The sequence below is a fragment of the Medicago sativa genome, chromosome 5, assembly GCF_051527215.1.
Source record: "Medicago sativa cultivar Bolivia chromosome 5, Bolivia_mono, whole genome shotgun sequence".
In the NCBI taxonomy this organism is placed as follows: Eukaryota; Viridiplantae; Streptophyta; class Magnoliopsida; order Fabales; family Fabaceae; genus Medicago; species Medicago sativa.
This window is the reverse complement of record NC_140753.1, coordinates 25,749,969-25,772,707: the sequence shown is the minus strand read 5'-3', so window position 1 is coordinate 25,772,707 and position 22,739 is coordinate 25,749,969. Positions and strand designations below refer to the sequence as shown.

Below are 22,739 nucleotides of genomic sequence, written 5' to 3'. Positions count from 1 at the left end.
ATATGAACCCATACCTGAGAGAGTAAGACCCCACACGTACGTACCCATGGGATCAGCAGGTGCAACTTCAGAGCTAGTAGGTGGTAATACCCCACGAACTCATCACTTAGATAGAAAACGCTAAAAGCTGAATAAGACTTGACTGTTAAGTAATTCCAACAAATAAATAGAGAGGATTCAAACCGCCGCTAACATTTTGGAATCAAAATAGGTAAATCTTTCTCTGTTGCGAACAAATCAAATTGCAAAATCCCTTTACCCTTTATCTTATTGTTTTATTTATGTTAGTTGTTCACAAGTAAGTAACGCGAATTGCTAGTTGGAACAATAATCCCTGTGGATACGATACTCTAGTTACACTTTATTACTTGGTAAATGATTTGGTACACTTGCCTAAATCTGACCATCAATACTCTCCCAACTTGTCCTCCTTATGAATTGACACACTCAACCCATGAACCACTATCAAAGAGAGAAACATGACTAAATGATCACCCTGCTTGAGACCTTTTTGAATATTAATCTATTGGGTAAGAAAACCGTTAACCAAAACTGATAGTCTACCTAAAAACACACAAGCCCTAATCCAAGTTCTCCACTTAACATCAAAACCCAACCTTCTGGTTTGTGTTGGTAATGTGGTTCAATTCATAGGCTTGGTTTCTCAAGGAAAGAAAGTGGATGAATAATTCCATGTCATCTGGTTGACAATGACATGCATATGGACTTTGGAAGCATCATAATTATGTGGCGTTTGATACTCATGATCGCCTAACTCGTACACCTTTAGACAAGGTAAAACTACTGGTATGGTCATAGACCAAGTTCAATGTTAAGGATTTTTCATATAATTTCTATCAATGAGCAATCAACGACACACGACACATATGTTTAGGAGTGGTTTTATCTATAATTTGATTCTCATCTATTTTTCTTCCTTGGTTTATAGACACTATTTTGACAAAGGATGGGATCTTATATTATATCTTAAGAAATTTGATTCCTTCAAAATAGAGGCCTTTGGCGTCCATTGTCCAATCAGGAGAGAACAACCTCTCACAAATAAAATACAAATATTTTTGGATTGTTTTTTGCTAAAAGGTTTGTTTTGTTAATTAGTATAAAACACAACATATGTACATACCATCGGGGTTTACCGAAAGGTAAATTTTAAGGTACTTTAGAGTTTAATTAGGTATCGATGTCATATAGGTCAAGTTTGTTTAACATTTAAATTTATTTAAAAAAGTTATATAAAAATATAACATGACATTGAATGATGAAATAAAAGGTACAATTTTCTTAGGTGCTAATAAGATTTCTTGGGTTAGATGGTCGGAAGTTTGTAAGCCCAAGAGTAAAGGAGGTCTCGGGGTTCGAGATCTTAGGTTAGTCAGTTTGACACTTTTAGGGAAATGGCGATGTAGGCTTTTATTAGAGGGGAATGGAATTTGGAAGAGTATCTTGACAAAAAGGTACGGTATTCACAGGAGTTCTTCCCACCTAGGGGGGAGATGTGAAGCCCTTCTGCATGCCACATGGTGGTGGAAAGGGGTGTTCTTGTTGGGGGCCGCCTCATGGTGGTGGAAAGGGGTGTTCTTGTTGGGGGCCAATTTGAATTCTACCTCAGACTGGTTTGCGGATAGTGTTTTTAAGGTGGTTAGGAATGGGCGGCGGACTTCCTTCTGAGAGGATACTTAGATGGGACATGAACCGCTCCGGCTTCAATTCCTTAGATTGTTTCAAATGTCAAATCAACAGACGGCTACTGTGGGTGCTATGGGGTCATGGATAAGGGATATATGGGTGTGGGACCTGCACTGGCGTATACAGTTGTTTGTTTGGGAGCATGACCTGTGTTTAGAGCTGACGGTGTTGTTGGATAGGGTGGCCTTGTCTGAGGGTGAGAACTCTTGGTCCTGGAAGTTTGGATCCAATGGAGTTTACTCGGTCCGGTCTGCCTATGAGGTTCTTTCGAGGTCGATTCAGAGGTCAGACGGGGTTTCAGAGGAGACTATTAGGGCCCTCACTTTAGTGTGGTAGAGTTGGGCCCCTTTTAAAGTTCATGTTTTTTCTTGGCAACTTTTGCTAGATGGGATCCCTTCGCGTCTTAATCTTTTTAAGCACGGGGTGATTGTTGATTTGGTGAGTATTTCGTGCTGGGGTGGGGGGTGAGGGAGTTTGTGGATCAATTGTTTGTAACTTGTAGAGTTGCATCTATGATTTGGTACTTTGTTTGTAGGTGGTTAGGGCGGGAACGGGTCCTCCCGAATAGTTTGTTGGGTTTGTTTCAGGTCTTTGTGTCTTTAGGAGTGGGTAGATAGTCGATGATAGATTTTAATTTAATTTGGCATTCAACTGTGCGGTCAATCTGAAAAGCCCACAATGATCTAATTTTTGCTGGTAAGGCAATTATTATTGATCAACTGGTTGAGAGGATCCAATTCCAGTCTTGGAAGTGGTTCTTCCGTAAACACATGAGGCATCAATGTTCTTTCTGAGTGGCAGGTGGAGCCGATCCTCTGTCTGCGCCAGTATTGTCTAGGGTGGTGGACAGAGCTGGATCTTATCTGTGCTTTGGTAGTTTGGGTGGGGCCTAGTTTTTTGTGCTATTTTGTACGGTGTTTGGATCCTTCATTTTCTGTTTGCTTTTGATTTTTCTCCGGTGTTTTTGTGGTGCTGTATGGTGTTTTCTTTTCTCGCTAGGGATTTGTTTCCCCTTTTATATTTCTTGTTGTTTGGTGTGTTGGTCCTCTGTGGTCGTTGAATCATGAGCTTTCTGGGTGTTTGGTGTTTTGGTGTTTTGCCATACCCGTTCTTACACACACACACACGCACTATATGCCATTAGAAAGAAAAAAAAACTCAATGAGTAACATTGTGCTTACCTTCCTGAAAATAGCTGCAAAAAACTACAAAAAAAAAACAATGAAAAGCAAAAATTTCCTTTTTTTTTGAATCGGCAAATATTACTAACAACCACTCTAGTGTAAGAAGCATTAACAAGCCAGGGACGGAACAAACAAACAGCTGCCAACTGCAGGCACAACACAGGAACCAAAAAGAGGCCAAAAGCACTAAAAAAAAAAAACACCCGCAAAAACCTGCTGGCAGCCAAGCAAAAGCATTCAAAGAGCAGTAGCAAAAATTTCCTTTAAAACTACAAATTTGTATAGAAATATTTTTGGACTCGAAAATTTGTGTAGAAGATGAAAATTTTCGTAGAAGTATTTTCCATACAAATTTGTGTATAGAAAATTTGTATAGCAATATTTTTTGAAAAGTGAGATATGCTTTAGCACAGCGTTATTATGTTCAGACTAGATAGATTGTCATTTCCAACTTCCAAGAATCTGATGCCAATTTTTGTTCTGTTTCCCTTTAATTTCCCTTTTTCCTATTCAACATGCAAACAAATTTCATTATAATATGATAATTATGATCTATAAATACGTAGTCACCCTATATAAGGTCCTACACAACATTTACACATAACAACAATTCTTACACAAACTCTCATAAATTTTAGATTTTCACTTGCTTAAGAATCAACATTATGGGAGCCAACTTTTCCAATTTAGAGTCTGTTGTTGAGAAATCATCACAGCCATCGCTCATCCTCACCTTCCACTCAACTGCTAAATGGAAGGCTCACTTTGAGGCTTCCAAAGTAACAAACAAGCTGGTATAAACTTCTGATATATAATTAGATCAACACAACGATGCTCACGTAGTTTGGTTGAATATATACTCCTCATCGAATCATTCAATGTTATCTTATATTTTCATATTAATTTATTTTAAACTTCAAATGTTAAATAATTTTTCTTAGAGGGTATCAGTATTCAACCAAACTTCAAAGTATCTAAAAATTTACCATATAATTAATTTACCAACAAAAAAAAAATGAAAACTTTCTCCGTTTTTCTCGTCACAAAATTTAGTGACATGCACAACCAAGATTTTAACCGATGAAAAAACCAAGGTTTCAAAAAACGGCCCATGATTGTTATTGTTGTCATGAAGTCAAGTTTCTTAACATTTTCTTTGCACTCGGTTTGTCATTGCGCCTATATGACATATATTTGATTACAATTTGTTGCAATATCAAAATTCACGATACAACCACGACCGTGATTTAAAACCTTTGGCTAAAATTTTCTTATTATTTGGCTTAAAATCGTTTGTTTTATGAGGTGATTAATTTTGTTTCTTAATTATTTTTAAAGATGGTCATTGATTTCACGGCTACTTGGTGTGGACCTTGCAAATACATGGACCCAATTATCAAAGAATTAGCTGCAAAATACAAAGATGTTGAGTTCATTAAGATTGACGTGGATGAGTTAATGGTATGATACATATGATTAATTCCTTTTAATTACCTTTTGATATCTTATATCTATATATATAAACAATATGATAATGCAAAATGTACCAATGGAAACAGGAGGTGGCAAGTGCATTTCAGGTGCAAGCAATGCCAACATTTATACTATTGAAGAAAGGAAAAGTAGTTGAAAAAGTGGTGGGAGCAAAAAAGGAGCAATTACAGAAACTGATTGAGAAACGTAGGGTTTGAGTTTGTGCTGATCCACTTGCAATATATTTTAATAAAGTCAGGATATAACTTCAAGAGATACCAAGTACGACGGTATAGAGAAAATAAAACCAATACCAAGTACTAATTAAGTTGGTGTTGCAGTTTATCATGAGTATGATTATGTTATATAATATGCATGAGTTTGTCACTAGTGTTGACTAATATCCATGCATGTGTACTATAGGAGCGTAAAATAATAACCGATCAATGTGATATATAATTAAATTTGTATTTTTAAGCATGTATACAATTAATTTATTTACCTAGGTACGTTAGTATACAATTGTGCCTAGTTTGAATTCACATGAGGCGTGTCCCAAGTAAACATCCTTTGGTTTGGACCTGCAGAAAAACTAGAACATGCAATATGAACCCCACCAGCTGAAAAATTCTTTAATGGAGGGTCTGAGAGTCGAAGGGAGAAGATGGTTTAATTTTCTTTTTTAAATTACAGAGAGTATAAAACATTTTTAAAAAAAAAATAAATAACATGATAAATGACTATATATTATCTTAAAATATTATTTTATAGTATCCCTAATTTAAAAAATAAAAGCAAGTTCTTCGTTGTTTTCCCCTCCTATTTCCTAATTCTAAACACACCCTAAGAAATTTACCACCGGCATAACCATACATCTGCAGAGTTGGTCGCAAAATGTCCATCCGATTCTAACTGTTCTAGATCACAGCACTAGCAAAAAAAATTCATTGTTGCAGGACAAATCAAAATCAAACACTCTGCAGACAAAAAATTGGGTTAGTCCACCAATCAGAAAAAAATAAGCTTTTATTTCTATATTGAAGAGAATATAATTTCTTTCAAGTCAAATACACCACATTGTTGTGGCAGCCAAATTAAGTGCAAAACAAATATTCCCTTTAACCACAAACATACAGAGATTTAACCGAGAAGTTACCTGAAGGTTCAAGGTTCCAATTCCAAATATATATATATATATATATATATATATATATATATATATATATATATATATATATATATATATATATGAGAGGAGTGATTATTGTGAGAGGGTGAGAGGATCAAATACTAACCATTAGATTAAATTAAACGGACCAGATTAAGATGTTCACACTTTCCTTTGTTTTAGACTAGCAATAACTTCATCCCTACCCCTTGGTTTTCTCTCTCTGGAACGCTTTTCCTTTTCTCAATTTAGAGACTTATAATTCTTCAATTCCAGATCTAATTGAAAATAACTTAGCAACTAGAAAACCATGGATTTTTAATTGAGTAAAACAACAACAACAATAACGGATTCTCACCATTGTTCCTAAATTTATGGTAATTTAAATCTTTTCATTTTTATCGCTATCAGTCTTCTCTGTCAAACTTTCACTCTTCATTACCCAACACCAATTTGTTGTACCCATCCAATAACATTCAACCTTTCAATTCTTTCAATTTTTGGAATTTTTTCTTCATCAAAGATTAATGGCTTTGTTGAACGAATGGAGCTTTTTTTCTTTATCAAAAGATTGGTTTTTCTTCATCAAACTAGATTCATGGCCATAAATCCCCTCAATTCTTACGAGAATCAACATTATCAAAGGAACCTTCCAATTTTTTGGAGTTGTTTCACGTGTTTAATCATCCAAGTCGAACGCAAAAATGAAGAGGAATGAGAGGACGAACGGACTTGGAGACTGAGGGATGAAAGTGTGCTTGCTTGTGTAGAGAAAGGGCATGTGAAGAGTTAAAGCTTAAATTAAATCTAAACCGTTAATTTAGAATGGAGGGCCATGATTTGATCCTCTCACCCTCTCACAATAATCACTCCTCTCATTTGATACATCCCCTATATATATATATATATATATATATATATATATATATATATATATATATATATATATATATATATATATATATATTCACAAGAATAGATATTTGCATCTTTTATTAGACACATCAATCAAATTTTTATAAAGATTAGATTCCTAAACAAAGAAATTCCTCCGCCACTTTAAATCCCAATGCCAAATACTTTCTTCCCATGACCCTATGTCACTAACAAGGCTATTTTTTTCTTTCTTATGTGACGTTGCAAAAAGCGATTTATTTGAAATACAAATGTCTTGCTAAAAAAAAGGTCTTGCCCCATTACCAATAATCAGCCTTACAAAATCAAATAACCAATCTAACTCTTCCCCTTTCCTCTTAAAAAAGTACACAAATCTTGCCACCAAGTAGAAGGAAACTTTGTCGGCAACAACAAATTTGAATTAAGAGTAGTAAAATAACTTGCATCCCCATATTTGGCTAATAATACCTCCTTCCAAGCATCATTCTCCCTGTTTTTCAATCTCCGCCTCCGTTTTGTAAGAAGAGAAGAATTAAAAATTCTCAAGTCTTTCACTCCCAATCCCATTTCATCCTTATATTTACAAACATCCGGCCTATTTTAAATTTAAAGAAGCGCCTCATCAAACCCTTAGAGGCATTTTCAATAAAGAGAGATAAATCCTTCAAAAAAAAAAAAAGAGAGAGAGAGATAAAAGATGGGTATTGATGCCAGCACTGGGTTGATGAAAACCACCCTCCCCCTAATAAAGACAATAAGAGAAAAATGCATTAGATCAGGAGAAAAAAGGTTTTCAAGCCCCAACAAGATGGTCGATTAGGGTTTAAAACAGTGGCGGAGCCAACAATAATTTTACGGAGGCGCTGTATGTTTAGGATATATATATATATATATATATATATATATATATATATATATATATATATATATATATATATATATATATATATATATATATATATATATATATATATATATATATATATATAGGCTGTTAACTTGCACCCATTCTTTTGGAGACAAAATTTTTGTAATATGACATTTGCTAAAATTTATAAAAAAATTTGGATCACTATTATGATAATAATGAGTGATTGTCACAGATTCTGTGAATATTAGAAGAAATTCTAAATGAGGTCTGGATTTTCCAGTTACACCAGATAACCCCTTGATTCGAGGTATCTAGTTCTAATAAACCAGTCGTCATTATTGGCTAATTCAATATCTTCCTTTTCAATATGAAAAACATTTTCAATAACAGGATTTTCGAAATATTCCGAAATCTGTTCTTCAGAATTGACTGCTTCTTTATAAGATATTATCTTGTTAGAAGTCTGTGAAGAAGATGCTTCTTCTTTTTTCTGAGTGGTAAATGATGCTTTACCTTTGTTGTAAGAAATTGTAGTCCAATCCCCTATTAGGGGAGTGTTCAATTCATGGTAAGGCAATATATTATTACCTCTACCTCTACCATAGCCTCCTGGGCCACGGCCTCTTCCTCTTCCCCTATTAGGGGTTGTCATTTCCCTGTAAAAATTCACGGGTCAAATAATCAGCAAGAGAATTATTTTCTCCTTTAATAAATTGAATATCAAAATCAAAGACAGCTAATTGAGCTTGCCATCCTGCAAATATTTGCTTAGAAACAAGATTCTTAACATCTTTTTCTATTATTTGTTTAGCAGAGCTACAATCAATTCTTAATAAGAATTTTTGATTTAATAAATCACTTTGAAATTTAGAAATGCATTTAATTATAGCAAGCATTTCTTTTTTAATTGTGGAATACTTTGCTTGGGTTGGATTCCATTTACCCGAATTAAATCTTATTAGAACCTCTTTATTATTCTCAGGTATAACCTGTTTGAGTATTCCACCATATCCAATATTGGATGCATCAGTTTCAACAATTTTGAAATAATTTGGATTGGCTAAAGAAAGACAAGGAAGGCATTTAACCTTAGACTTAATTCTTTCAAGGTCCAGGATTTTTTCTCAATCTATTGTATAAAATAGAAGTATCTTTTGCAAAGTCTTTGTAATAGTCTGAAATATAATTCAGACTTCCAAGAAATCTTTGTAATTGTTTTTTATCATCGATGATATCAGGAAATTTAGAAGCAAATTCAATACTTCTTTGTATGGGAATAATTGTTCCATTATAAATTTCATGACCTAAAAACCTAACTTTGGTTTGAAAAAGTTTCATCTTAGGGGCCGATATAACTAACCCATTTCTTTTTATGATATCTTTGAATATTTTCAAATGTTTCATATGTTGATCCATGCTTTTAGAAAATATCAAAACATCATCAATATAAACAATTATAAACTCAGAATAAGCATTAAAAATGTCATTCATAATTTTTTGGAATTCAGAAGGGGCATTTTTAAGCCCAAACGGAAGGACAATCCACTCATATTGACCGAAAGGAGTAGTAAAGGCAGTTTTATATCTGTCTTCTTCGGCAATTTGAATCTGCCAATATCCAGATTTCATATCAAATTTTGAAAAGATTAAAGCATTGCTTAATCTGTCTAATAAATCTTTTTTATTAGGGATAGGATACCTAATCCATTTCAAAGCTTTATTCAAAGGTTTATAATTTAAAACTAACCTAGGAACTCCACGTTCCTTCTCAGCTGCGTTATTAACATAAAAAGCTGTACAGCTCCAAGGAGATTTGGATTTTCTAATTAATCCCTTATCTAAGAGGGTTTGAATTTCCTTTTGACAAAGACCAAGATAATCTTGATTCATTTGGGCAGGTCTAGCCTTAGTAGAAATTTGAGTTTCATTAAAATCATCAATATAAGGTAAAGTTATAACATGCTTTTTCCTTTCCCAAAAGGCATTAGGAATGTCACTACAAACTTCACTTTGAAATTGTTTTTCAATAGACTTAATTTGTCTTTTAGTGTCATCTTTATTAAGTTGATCATTAATGTTTCTAAAATTAATTTCTTCTTTAAGAAAACATAATTGTTTTTCTTTTTTAAGTAAAATATCTTTTACTTCATTTAACATTTTAGTTTGAGGATCTGTAATAAACTCAAAAATTCTTATGAACAAATTTAATGGTTCTCGCAAAAATCCGTCAATTTTTCCCAGAGGAGGAAGTGTTTATGATGAATTTAAGCTTGAGAATTTTTTATTAAATTTGTTCTTACTTCTTTGGTTTAGGAGTAATCCTTACTATCCCAGCGGATTGAGTACGTCTCTGCAGGTTGATAGTTTAAACACTTTGTGTTTAAAAAGAAGAAAATTAAAACTTTCAAAAAACAAGGCTTTATGATGTTATTTCTGGGATTTTGTAGATTCTTTTGAACTATAATCATGGTATTTAACAAACTATAACTTATCTTAATCATCCTGATGTCTGAAGATCATAATTATGATCAAGATAATTTAATTAAAAATATAGATTTGGTTGAATATCCAACCAATTTAGATCAATTAAACAAATGGACTATTCCTTCTGTTTCACCTAAGCAAATCTATAGCTTTGGCAGATTTGATATATTATCTCGTATGGCTGTTAAAACTATTGAACAAAATATTCAAGTGTCTGATGAAAATAAAGAAATTAATTTAATCAGAGAAAAAGATTTAAAATCTTACAAAAATTATAATTACATCCATATTGGACTAATTCAGGTATCTTTTAAACCTTTAACTTTGTTAGGTCTAAACGCTAGCCTAATGGCTTATGTTAGAGATGGAAGAAGTAAAGATTTTAAATCCTCTCTAGCAGCTTTAATTGAAACTAGTCTTTGTCATGGACCAGTTTATTTTGATATTTTTCCTAATATAACCTTGTCTATGACTGACAAAAAATTTTATGATGCTATGCAATTAAAAATTCACACTAGTGGATATAATTTTAAACCAGGTAGTGAAATTATGGCTATCTGTTACAGAGTTCATTATAAAGTTTTAAATACCTTAAATCCTAGGGTTAAAACTGATAATATTAGTTTTCCTGGAAAAACAACGTTAGTTCAGACCAATCTTCTGACTTCTAATATTTCTACTAATAGAATGATTAGATGGGATGAAATAACTTTTCCTGAGACTTGGGATCTTCAACAAGAAGTTGAACCTGAACCTATCCTTAATAAGGATATTGATCAAATAATTCAAACCACTGAAGGGGATATAGAAGTAAAATTTAATCCTCGTCGTAGTTTAACAATTCCTAGAAGTCTATCTTCAATTCCTAGGAGTTTATCTTCTAGATATGATAATAATGATTTTCATACCGCACCTAGTAATATGTCGAGAGCATCCTCTTCTCAAATAAAAGAAGAGTTAGAATCTGTTGATAATATAATTATTAGTGAAAATAAAATTCCTCAAGGTATTTATAGTCAACATACCACAAGTAGGACATCGCCTACTCAATCTGAGATAAGTTATCATCTCCCACAACAATAATGTTTTTATGGATTGTACACCAGGAAGTGATTTTAGAAAACTTATCAATGATGAGTTTGAAATGCCTAGATATAATGAATTTAGAAAATGGTTTTTTAAAACCTTTCAACCCTGGGAATTAGCCCAGATAAAACAAGATTTTTATAATGATCTTAGTATGAAAAGGGACTATATTCCTTTTGTTAAATGGTTTCTAAATTATTTTTTAGAAAAAATGAATAATGAGATTTTAGTCTTAAAATCAAGATCTTGGAATTTATCAAATGGAGAAATTATTGAATCTATTTTTCCTCCTGAACAATGTACAAATTTAGGACAAAACGTTGAATCTACTGCCTATATTTGTAAAAAAATTGGTGAAAACCAAATTACTCTTCAAGATTTGAATCCTATAATTAGATCTCAAAACTATGCGAATGCTTTTCTTACCCGTTTAGGAGATCAACTTATTTCTATGGAAAAGGAATTAATTAATTTAAAAAATATTTTTAAAAAACACATAACAGATAATAAATCTGTTGATGTTTCTAGCTCTTCAACATCTGTTATTGAAACTCCTATGGTTCAACCACCTATTAATATAGAAGGTTTTAAAATGGAAAATGAAACTAACGAATTTGTTAAAATTCTTGAACAAAAGCTTAATCAGCTTAAACTCAGTACTATATCTGAAAAGGATATTTCTGATACTTCCAGTAATACTGAGAGTAATGATAATGAGAGTGAAATTGAAAATATTGATCAATTAACTGCTATGTTTAAAGAACAAGACATAAATGTTGCTGAAATAAATCCTATTTACAACTCTAAATCTGTAGAGCAATATTATTATAAGAGGCCTACACCTCAAGATGTTCTTTTTGAAGAAAAAGACTTTTATCAAACTTCTTATTCTGGAAAATCCATTTATGAATGGAATATAGATGGTCTTAATGAAAAACAAATTCTTGATGTTATACATCGTATGATTATGTATTCCACTGTTTGTAAACAACAAGGAAACCATGATAGGTCTATAGCCCAGTTTATTGCAACTGGATTTGTTGGTCAATTAAGAGGATGGTGGGATCACTATCTTATTGAAGAACAAAGAATGGAAGTCCTTAACCATAAAAAGACAATTGTTAAAATTGAAGGACCTAATAATACTACTCTTAAAACTAAAGAAGAAGATGCAGTTTACACTCTGTGCCTTGCTATTCTTCATCATTTTGTAGGATCTAATGTTCCTATAGCTGAAAAATTAAGTACTCTTCTTCAAAATTTGAGATGTCCATCTTTAACTCATTTTAGATGGTATAAGGATACCTTTTTATCTAGAGTTTTTCAATTAAAAAACCCCAATGCTGATCATTGGAAGTCTAAATTTGTTGATGGTCTTCCTTATTTATTTGCTGAGAGGATTAGACAATCCTTAAGAAATAAAAATGACGGTATAAATATTAATTACCCGAACTTAACCTATGGTCAAATTATTGGAACATGTATTAATGAAGGATTAACTTTATGTAATGACTTAAAGTTGAAAAATCAATTGAAAAAACAAAAATTAACAGAGAAACACCAATTAGGTGAGTTCTGTGAACAATTTGCTTTTGACCTTGGACAACCTCCCACTGATAAAGGTAAGAAAAGAGAGAAGATCTCTAAGAAATCTCATAGAAATAATAAAGATGTTTATAAATCTTCTAATAAGAAGAGACATAAACACAACAAGAATTTTTCAACAAACGTAAACTTACAAGAGAGTAGAAGAGAAGCGTGCTCTCTAAAGCACAAAAAACCCCTTTATATAGAGGGTAATGATTCACTATTTGAATCAGTAAAACTTAAAAGAAAAGCAATTGTTGGTGGCCACTTTATTGTCGGCCTTTGAATTATTTCCTTGTAGAAGGAATCTTTGAAAATCTTTTGTACCAATTATTTCATTGGTCCTTTGTCTTTTTGTCCAACGGGATAGATCATAGCATCAAAGATATCTTCGGTAGTGGGTTCATATTCCGGCTGAGATTCTCCGGCTAAATTAGAATCGAAAGATCCTTGAGAGGATGTTGACATTGTATCATCCTTTTGAGTAGTTGAGAAAGTGGAACAAAATTGTTGTTTCATATACTCCATAGTTCTGAGCATTATTTGATTTTCGGTTTCACTGGGATATTTCCTTTGGAAGTAATTCTTCATCTGAATTAAAGGATTTGGTTGAGAACTTTGCTCTTTATCCTTATTGATTTTATCTTCTTTAATAGTCTTTTCAACGTTATTGATCAAAGATTTAACATCTTCAGTGCTCATCTTAGACCACCATTTGTAAAAGAATATTCTTTGAAGAATTGGAATATTTAAATTATCTCTAGCCACTATTAGTGACCATCTCCATATCCAAGGTATCTGGAATTTAATGAAGAACATCATTGGACTTTGTCCAGTGATTAATTCATCTGGCTTAATTTTTGTGACTAGGGGACTATTATCACACCAATCTTTATATAATTCTGGCAGATTCTCTGGTAAAATTTCATTTGTTATAGGACCAAATTTTGCCCACCATTTACAAAACCAATTTGGTATGGGTTTGGTGACAATTTGGGGGTTTATAGAGAAAAACCAAGAATGCTTATTCTTTGGATTCTGGTAATAAAAAGCTTGTGTAAAAGCTTGGACATAGTCCCAGTAATTAAAGGAGATAATTTTATCTTCAGCTATTTTAATAACTTTTTCTTTATTGGGATCTAATCCCCATTCTTTTGGAGACAAAATTTTTGTAATATGACATTTGCTAAAATTTATAAAATTTTTTGGATCACTATTATGATAATAATGAGTGATTGTCACAGATTCTGTGAATATTAGAAGAAATTCTAAATGACGTCTGGATTTTCCAGTTAGACCAGGATAACCCCTTGATTCGAGGTATCTAGTTCTAATAAACCAGCCGTCATTATTGGCTAATTCAATATCTTCCTTTTCAATATGAACAACATTTTCAGTAACAGGATTTTTGAAATATTCCGAAATCTGTTCTTCAGAATTGGCTGCTTCTTTATAAGATATTATCTTGTTAGAAGTCTGTGAAGAAGATGCTTCTTCTTTTTTCTGAGTGGTAAATGATGCTTTACCTTTGTTGTAAGAAATTGTAGTCCAATCCCCTATTAGGGGAGTGTTCAATTCATGGTAAGGCAATATATTATTACCTCTACCTCTACCATAGCCTCCTGGGCCACGGCCTCTTCCTCTTCCCCTATTAGGGGTTGTCATTTCCCTGTAAAAATTCACGGGTCAAATAATCAGCAAGAGAATTATTTTCTCCTTTAATAAATTGAATATCAAAATCAAAGACAGCTAATTGAGCTTGCCATCCTGCAAATATTTGCTTAGAAACAAGATTCTTAACATCTTTTTCTATTATTTGTTTAGCAGAGCTACAATCAATTCTTAATAAGAATTTTTGATTTAATAAATCACTTTGAAATTTAGAAATGCATTTAATTATAGCAAGCATTTCTTTTTTAATTGTGGAATACTTTGCTTGGGTTGGATTTCATTTACCCGAATTAAATCTTATTAGAACCTCTTTATTATTCTCAGGTATAACCTGTTTGAGTATTCCACCATATCCAATATTGGATGCATCAGTTTCAACAATTTTGAAATAATTTGGATTGGCTAAAGAAAGACAAGGAAGGCATTTAACCTTAGACTTAATTCTTTGGACAGCCTCAGTATGCTTGTCTGTCCAAGGTCCATGATTTTTTCTCAATCTATTGTATAAAATAGAAGTATCTTTTGCAAAGTCTTTATAATAGTCTGAAATATAATTCAGACTTCCAAGAAATCTTTGTAATTGTTTTTTATCATTGATGATATCAGGAAATTTAGAAGCAAATTCAATACTTCTTTGTCCTTCCGTTTGGGCTTAAAAACGCCCCTTCTGAATTCCAAAAAAATTATGAATGACATTTTTAATGCTTATTCTGAATTTATAATTGTTTATATTGATGATGTTTTGATATTTTCTAAAAGCATGGATCAACATATGAAACATTTGAAAATATTCAAAGATATCATAAAAAGAAATGGGTTAGTTATATCGGCCCCTAAGATGAAACTTTTTCAAACCAAAGTTAGGTTTTTAGGTCATGAAATTTATAATGGAACAATTATTCCCATACAAAGAAGTATTGAATTTGCTTCTAAATTTCCTGATATCATCGATGATAAAAAACAATTACAAAGATTTCTTGGAAGTCTGAATTATATTTCAGACTATTACAAAGACTTTGCAAAAGATACTTCTATTTTATACAATAGATTGAGAAAAAATCCTGGACCTTGAAAGAATTAAGTCTAAGGTTAAATGCCTTCCTTGTCTTTCTTTAGCCAATCCAAATTATTTCAAAATTGTTGAAACTGATGCATCCAATATTGGATATGGTGGAATACTCAAACAGGTTATACCTGAGAATAATAAAGAGGTTCTAATAAGATTTAATTCGGGTAAATGGAATCCAACCCAAGCAAAGTATTCCACAATTAAAAAAGAAATGCTTGCTATAATTAAATGCATTTCTAAATTTCAAAGTGATTTATTAAATCAAAAATTCTTATTAAGAATTGATTGTAGCTCTGCTAAACAAATAATAGAAAAAGATGTTAAGAATCTTGTTTCTAAGCAAATATTTGCAGGATGGCAAGCTCAATTAGCTGTCTTTGATTTTGATAAATTTATTAAAGGAGAAAATAATTCTCTTGCTGATTATTTGACCCGTGAACTTTTACAGGGAAATGACAACCCCTAATAGGGGAAGAGGAAGAGGCCGTGGCCCAGGAGGCTATGGTAGAGGTAGAGGTAATAATATATTGCCTTACCATGAATTGAAAACTCCCCTAATAGGGGATTGGACTACAATTTCTTACAACAAAGGTAAAGCATCATTTACCACTCAGAAAAAAGAAGAAGCATCTTCTTCACAGACTTCTAACAAGATAATATCTTATAAAGAAGCAGCCAATTCTGAAGAACAGATTTCGGAATATTTCGAAAATCCTGTTACTGAAAATGTTTTTCATATTGAAAAGGAAGATATTGAATTAGCCAATAATGACGGCTGGTTTATTAGAACTAGATACCTCGAATCAAGGGGTTATCCTGGTCTAACTGGAAAATCCAGACCTCATTTAGAATTTCTTCTAATATTCACAGAATCTGTGACAATCACTCATTATTATCATAATAGTGATCCAAAAAAATTTATAAATTTTAGCAAATGTCATATTACAAAAATTTTGTCTCCAAAAGAATGGGGATTAGATCCCAATAAAGAAAAAGCTATTAAAATAGCTGAAGATAAAATTATCTCCTTTAATTACTGGGACTATGTCCAAGCTTTTACACAAGCTTTTTATTACCAGAATCCAAAGAATATGCATTCTTGGTTTTTCTCTATAAACCCCCAAATTGTCACCAAACCCATACCAAATTGGTTTTGTAAATGGTGGGCAAAATTTGGTCCTATAACAAATGAAATTTTACCAGAGAATCTGCCAGAATTATATAAAGATTGGTGTGATAATAGTCCCCTAGTCACAAAAATTAAGCCAGATGAATTAATCACTGGACAAAGTCCAATGATGTTCTTCATTAAATTCCAGATACCTTGGATATGGAGATGGTCACTAATAGTGGCTAGAGATAATTTAAATATTCCAATTCTTCAAAGAATATTCTTTTACAAATGGTGGTCTAAGATGAGCACTGAAGATGTTAAATCTTTGATCAATAACGTTGAAAAGACTATTAAAGAAGATAAAATCAATAAGGATAAAGAGCAAAGTTCTCAACCAAATCCTTTAATTCAGATGAAGAATTACTTCCAAAGGAAATATCCCAGTGAAACCGAAAATCAAATAATGCTCAGAACTATGGAGTATATGAAACAACAATTTTGTTCCACTTTCTCAACTAGTCAAAAGGATGAGACAATGTCAACATCCTCTCAAGGATCTTTCGATTCTAATTTAGCCGGAGAATCTCAGCCGGAATATGAACCCACTACCGAAGATATCTTTGATGCTATGATCTATCCCGTTGGACAAAAAGACAAAGGACCAATGAAATAATTGGTACAAAAGATTTTCAAAGATTCCTTCTACAAGGAAATAATTCAAAGGCCGACAATAAAGTGGCCACCAACAATTGCTTTTCTTTTAAGTTTTACTGATTCAAATAGTGAATCATTACCCTCTATATAAAGGGGTTTTTTGTGCTTTAGAGAGCACGCTTCTCTTCTACTCTCTTGTAAGTTTACGTTCGTTGAAAAAACTTCCATCATAAATAATATCTTTGTGTTTTATAATTCTGCTCTTGCATTCTCCTACTTCCGTCATATACTTCCTTTTAAAAGGTTAGTTTACTCTTTCATTTATATCTTCTGACATAATATATGTCTAGCTAAATTAAATAAGTTATGGTAAGTTAAACACCTTGAGTTTAGTTCCATTTAATCTACAAAGAAACGCGAATTGGGGTTGCTAACTTACTCCCACCTAAAAACATGAAGGAGTAAGTTAGCAAGCCCACTCCCACTTACTTTTTCCTAAAAACCCCTCATTTTATCAATAATAAACACCATACTAATAATGGGCACAACTGTAATTTGCTTTTGCTAGTTTTTTTGGTTGGAAACCGTTTTTTTGGCACAACATTGTTTCGTGTCTCTTTCTGTTTTCTATCCTAGATATACTTACGTCTTACTATTCTCTGTGTTTTGTGTAATTTTCTGGAGCAATTAAATTGAGGTTTCATTTTTTTTTTTAAGGTAAATTTCTAGAGCACTTTTTTTTGTAGGTTTTATGTAATTTTCTAGAGCAAGTGTACACATTAACTCAGAATCCACTTTTCACAAATCACCGTTATTTCAACCGTTTTTATTAGCTCTTTCTTTATTTTCTAGAATATCTTTATGTTCCATGTATGTTTTTATTTAAAAAAAAAAAACGAAAAGAACAAGGTTTTGTTATGCAGGCCATGAAGACTACCAGCAAAGAGACGAACCTTAATTGAGACATTATAAAACAACAAAACTATTCGTCAAAAAAATAAACTAAATGAAAATAAAGAGATGTAAATTACACTAATACACCAAATTTGAGTGGTTGTTAAAAATAAAGAATTGGGTTTTTAGTGAAAAACAAGTGGGAGTAGGCTTGCTAACTTACTCCTTCATGTTTTTAGGTGTAAGTTAACAACCCCCATATATAGACACACACATATTATCGTAATAAATTTATAAATGAAGAAATGGGTCAAGTGACTTGTTTGTTTTAATTTTAGTCTGTTATATGTGGTTCGAAACTCTCCATTGGTAATTTTTGTTTAAAAAATACAAAGGCGCACCATGTCTTACCACTACGCTGGATGCAGACGCTTGATATGTTGATGTAAATGTTTTTTTTTTTTTTTTTTGTGGTGGCCGGGGTTTGAACCCCGGACCTTGCATATTTTATGCATTGTCCATACCAACTGAGCTAAGCTCACGAGGACCTATTAAAAGTTAATATATATAATATAATATTTTGGTAAAAATGTGTATATGTACCTATTAAAAGTGAAAATTTTGGGGAGTTTTTATGAAGCCCTTCTTGCCAAACATATATGGATGCTACACAAAAATCCCAACATTTTTCTAGCCATGTCTTACAGTTAAGTACTATTCTAATATAGAGGTAATAGAGGAAAGACTGGGTCACATACCAATCTATGATTGGATGAGCATTTTGCATTATAAATGGGTTATAAATAGGGGAAGTTGCTGGAAAATAGGAAATTGGAACACCGTCAAGGTGTGGGAAGATAACTAGTTCTCATTTCAGAATGACTTTAAAATTCTTATCCAATATATTGGTGAAACTATTGTTTTTAAAATCCCGACTTAAATCCTAAAATTCAGGATTCTGCGACTTTCTTCACTTTCAACGACCTAAATCCATAGTAGAATCATAAAATAGGCAAAATCCATCGATTTTGATTCCGATTTTACGATTTCTTATAAACTAAGTCATTTATGACTATATACTATTTATAACATATATTTAGTATTATTATTTTTTGGTAAAGTCCATCGATTTTGATTGCGATTTTACAATTTCTTATATCGATTCTACAAAAGTCCTTGAGTAAAATCCTTCGATTTTGATTGCGATTTTACGAGTCCCGATTTTACTATTCCCTTTCGACCTGAAGTAAAGTCCCGATTTTAACAACCTTAGAAACTAATATCTTCTTGGTTATGGACATTCTCGAAGACAACCAGTGCATTAGAATCACACTTTGATTGATAGTACCTTTTAAGTTTTGTGAGGAAAAAGTAAAAGTGTTGTAAATGTTGTCCATTTGAACCAATTCTAATAATACGTCTTTATTATTCTTAAAAAAAGAAGTGTTTACCGAATAAAATGCTCTAATATTTTATTGGTGTAGATATATTTTACTCATGTCTCCAAAGATATTCAGGAAGAAGCCAATTATTATTGGCCAACCAACGAACACAACTTGAAGCAAAAGCAAAAGAGAGAAATATTTCATAAATTAAATGAGAGTGAAAGTGTAAGCTTCTTTACGACAATACACCTTTTTTGCAAATCTTCACGACCATACATAAAATATAACTAGGTTAGAGACCCGGCGTTGCCCGGGTTAGACATATTAAATAAGGTCGTTTGCACAGACACATATATAAGCATATTTGATTTAGAATGATTTAAATTTAGGTTAAATTGTTGCTAACCTAATGCAGCATTTTAGAGTGAAATTATTAGGTTAAGTTGCTCAGACCTAATAAAATTAATAAATAAGGATAAGTGTACAAAATATTGTAAAAAAAAAGGCAACATGATAGGAATGAAATTGGTGCGATCATTTTTTTAGTATTAAATAAGTGTACAAAATATTGTCAAAAAAAAAAAAGGAATGAAATTGGTGCGATGTATTTTTTTAGTATTAAATATGAGTACAAAATATTGTCAAAAAAAGGCATGAAATTGTGCGATGCATTTTTTAAGTATCAAATAAGTGTACAAAATGCATTTTATTAGTAATAAATAAGTGTACCAAATATTATCAAAAAAAAAATGAAATTGGTGCGATGAATTTTTTAGTATTAAATAAGTGTACAAAATATTGTCAAAAAAAAGGCATGAAATTGTGCGATGCATTTTTTTAGTATCAAATAAGTGTACAAAATATTGACAAAAAAAGAAGGCAAGAGGATAGACATGAAATTGTGCGATGCATTTTTTAGTGTCAAATAAGTGTACAAAATATTGACAAAAAAAGCAAGAGGATATGAATGAAATTGGTGCGATGCATTTTTTTAGATGAAATTTGTTAGGTTAAATTACTGCTAACCTAATACAGCAAATTGGAGGGAAAAAATTAGGTTAAGTTGCTGCAGACGTAACAAAATTAATAAATAAGGATTACACAATAAATGATATATTCTGGAACAAAGATTGCGACCTTTATTTCCTCGGTTTTGTTGGTGTGAATCCGTCCTTTCGGACAAGACTAATCACTCGAGTTAGGTAGAACGGCAACCTCTGATTAAACTGCAAAATTTCTTACCGATTCATAGAATACACTCGAGTTTTAATTTTTATATAAAAATTAAAACTTTACACGGGCTTAATTAGATAAATGCACTTTTCTCTAAAAAAAAAAGATAAATGCACTTTTTTTTATTATAAAGTCATGTTCTAATCACTTTAGTGATGTCTCTTGCGGAAAAAAATAATTAAAGAATTGTAAAAAAAAACAATATATAACTATCTTTCCATATGTATTCTGTAAAAAAAAAACTATTCCCTCAACAAACAAAAAAAAGCTATCCATATACTCCATCCATTCCTTTTCTTTTGATGTTTTAACTCTTGACACAAGTTTTAAGGAGTAATTAAAGTATATAAACATTTGTGTGTGTTTTACTTAAATGTCTTTATTTATCATTAAATTCACATGTGATAAATCAAAGGTCACAACTACTTTAATAGTTTATTGTGTTTTCCAACAAGGGTAAACTTGAGAAAACAATAATAAATTCACTAAAACATCAAAAGTTTTGGAATATAGTTGAAAATAAAAGGAATGGAGGGAGTATTAAGCACGTCAAAACTACGTCATAATATTCGGCGCCATTTGGTTCCAAAAATGGTTCGAGTGTAGGAATAATATATTCACATAAAGCACATGTATAATGACATCGTAAAAATAAGGTGATGGAACCTGTGTCTTTATTCCATGTTTTTAATTTTTATCCTGAATTATTATTTATTTATCTTTATATTTTTTAACAAAAAAAATAAAATATACTGATTTATTTAAATTGATAAAGTACATACCATACAAATTCACTAAAAATAAAAAGAATGAATCTGCTATCATACTCAAAACTTTTTTTTTTTGTGGTGGTTGGAATTCGAACCCCAGACCTTGCATATATTATGCATTGTCCATACCAATTGAGCTAAGCTCACGAGGTCATACTCAAAACATTTATACCAATTGGCTGGGATTCGAACCTCATTAGCATAAATGTTAGCATACTCAAAACATTTATGCTAATAGCATATGACAACAAAATATATTCAAGTATCCTCAATAACCATGCATCAGAATCTATAACGTTAACACATTAAAATAATTGATTAAATCTACTTTAGATTGAAACTGATCTAATAATCTCAAACCAAGAAAACACCATGACAAAACGATAAAGCAAAACAATATCGCACAATTAAAAATAAAGAAAACAATGTCGTACTAAAACGACAAAATTGCAAAAGTAAAAGTTAAATATACGTGAATATATCTTCTTCATTCCTTTCAATAAATTTATTTAGTTGTCTTAAAGAAAAATATTTAATTTATTTAGTGATCTTCAGCGATGAACTCAGACCGTTGTTATATAAAATAAAGATGATGCTTGGCAGCTAGCTAGCCGCAATTTGACTTTGGGAGATAGCTCATTGGTTTTGTTTTGAATGGCAAAGATACCTTTTGAATTTTGACATGATAAAAAGCTCACGAATTGTAATTTTAATCCATCAGTCTAAATTTAGACACAACATTTAGACTAAAACATTAAAGTAAGAAAGAAAAAAAATAACGTGTGCTAGCTTTTAAAATAATTAAAGTATATGTAATATGCGTGTCTAAGTAATATTTATTTGGGGTTGTGATCAACTAACTATTTATCTTTATTGACATAATAAAAAAGTCTATGAGTTATAAATAATAGATTGGTGCAACTAGTAAGGAAGTTGAGTCTCTTAAGCATGTGGTCAGAGATTCGATTATTGTCACATGCGTATGAAAAAATACGTTTAAAAGGGAAGAACACACCTGCTCTGCAAGTTATCCGACGTAGATTAGTCACTGATAAACAGCAGTGAAAACTTCGTAACAATATCATTGTATCGAAAAATGAAGTCCATGAGTTCAAGGAATTTTTTGGCAAAGGAAATTTTTTTATTGTGCAAGAGTTTGTAAAATATAATAAATAATTAAGTTACATTAGTTTGTAGAAAAGGCTATTTGGGATAGACCCTCTAGTGTTTAAAATAAATAAAAGTAATTTTAACTAATACGTAATAATGAATTTAATTAATAGCCCTAGAACACTCTTATTCAATTATGCATATATCTTTGAACTGATCAGAATGGAATATTGTTCTTAATTAGTGAGCTAGGTTTCCATTTTTGGTGTTAGAATTGCAATAAGGGAAGCAAGGATCAGTTATACTTCTAGAGTAAAGTAATCTAATTGCTTACTTCTATTTGTAATGTTTTTACAAAGCAAGTGCGAGTTAGAAGCCTATC

The 22,739-nt window shown here is 31.7% G+C and overlaps 3 protein-coding genes across 3 annotated transcripts; 2 read left to right on the top strand and 1 right to left on the bottom strand.

Moving 5' to 3' along the window:
- The first annotated feature begins 3,453 nt into the window (after nt 1-3,453).
- Nucleotides 3,454-4,869, top strand: LOC146921340 (thioredoxin H2-like). The gene is made up of 3 exons (XM_085714759.1): nt 3,454-3,685; nt 4,230-4,352; nt 4,451-4,869. The coding sequence occupies exons 1-3, from the start codon at nt 3,557-3,559 to the stop codon at nt 4,580-4,582; spliced, it is 384 nt and encodes a 127-aa protein (XP_085570885.1). The 5' UTR covers nt 3,454-3,556; the 3' UTR covers nt 4,583-4,869.
- Nucleotides 4,870-12,787: 7,918 nt separating this feature from the next.
- On the bottom strand, nt 12,788-14,263 carry LOC146921339 (uncharacterized). Its single transcript, XM_085711288.1, has one exon. It carries the CDS (start codon nt 14,120-14,122, stop codon nt 12,788-12,790), a length of 1,335 nt encoding a protein of 444 aa, XP_085567414.1. The 5' UTR covers nt 14,123-14,263.
- A 1,386-nt stretch (nt 14,264-15,649) lies between these two features.
- Nucleotides 15,650-16,984, top strand: LOC146921338 (uncharacterized). Its single transcript, XM_085711287.1, has one exon. It carries the CDS (start codon nt 15,650-15,652, stop codon nt 16,982-16,984), a length of 1,335 nt encoding a protein of 444 aa, XP_085567413.1.
- The last annotated feature ends 5,755 nt before the right edge of the window (nt 16,985-22,739 follow it).

Excerpts from the sequence above, each read along its gene's own strand:
- LOC146921340 (XM_085714759.1), top strand. The coding sequence starts at position 3,557 with ATGGGAGCCAACTTTTCCAATTTAGAGTCTGTTGTTGAGAAATCATCA. Across the intron at positions 3,686-4,229 it reads CCAAAGTAACAAACAAGCTG|ATGGTCATTGATTTCACGGC; the intron begins GTATAAACTTCT and ends TTATTTTTAAAG. Across the intron at positions 4,353-4,450 it reads TTGACGTGGATGAGTTAATG|GAGGTGGCAAGTGCATTTCA; the intron begins GTATGATACATA and ends CAATGGAAACAG.
- LOC146921339 (XM_085711288.1), bottom strand. The coding sequence starts at position 14,122 with ATGACAACCCCTAATAGGGGAAGAGGAAGAGGCCGTGGCCCAGGAGGC.
- LOC146921338 (XM_085711287.1), top strand. The coding sequence starts at position 15,650 with ATGACAACCCCTAATAGGGGAAGAGGAAGAGGCCGTGGCCCAGGAGGC.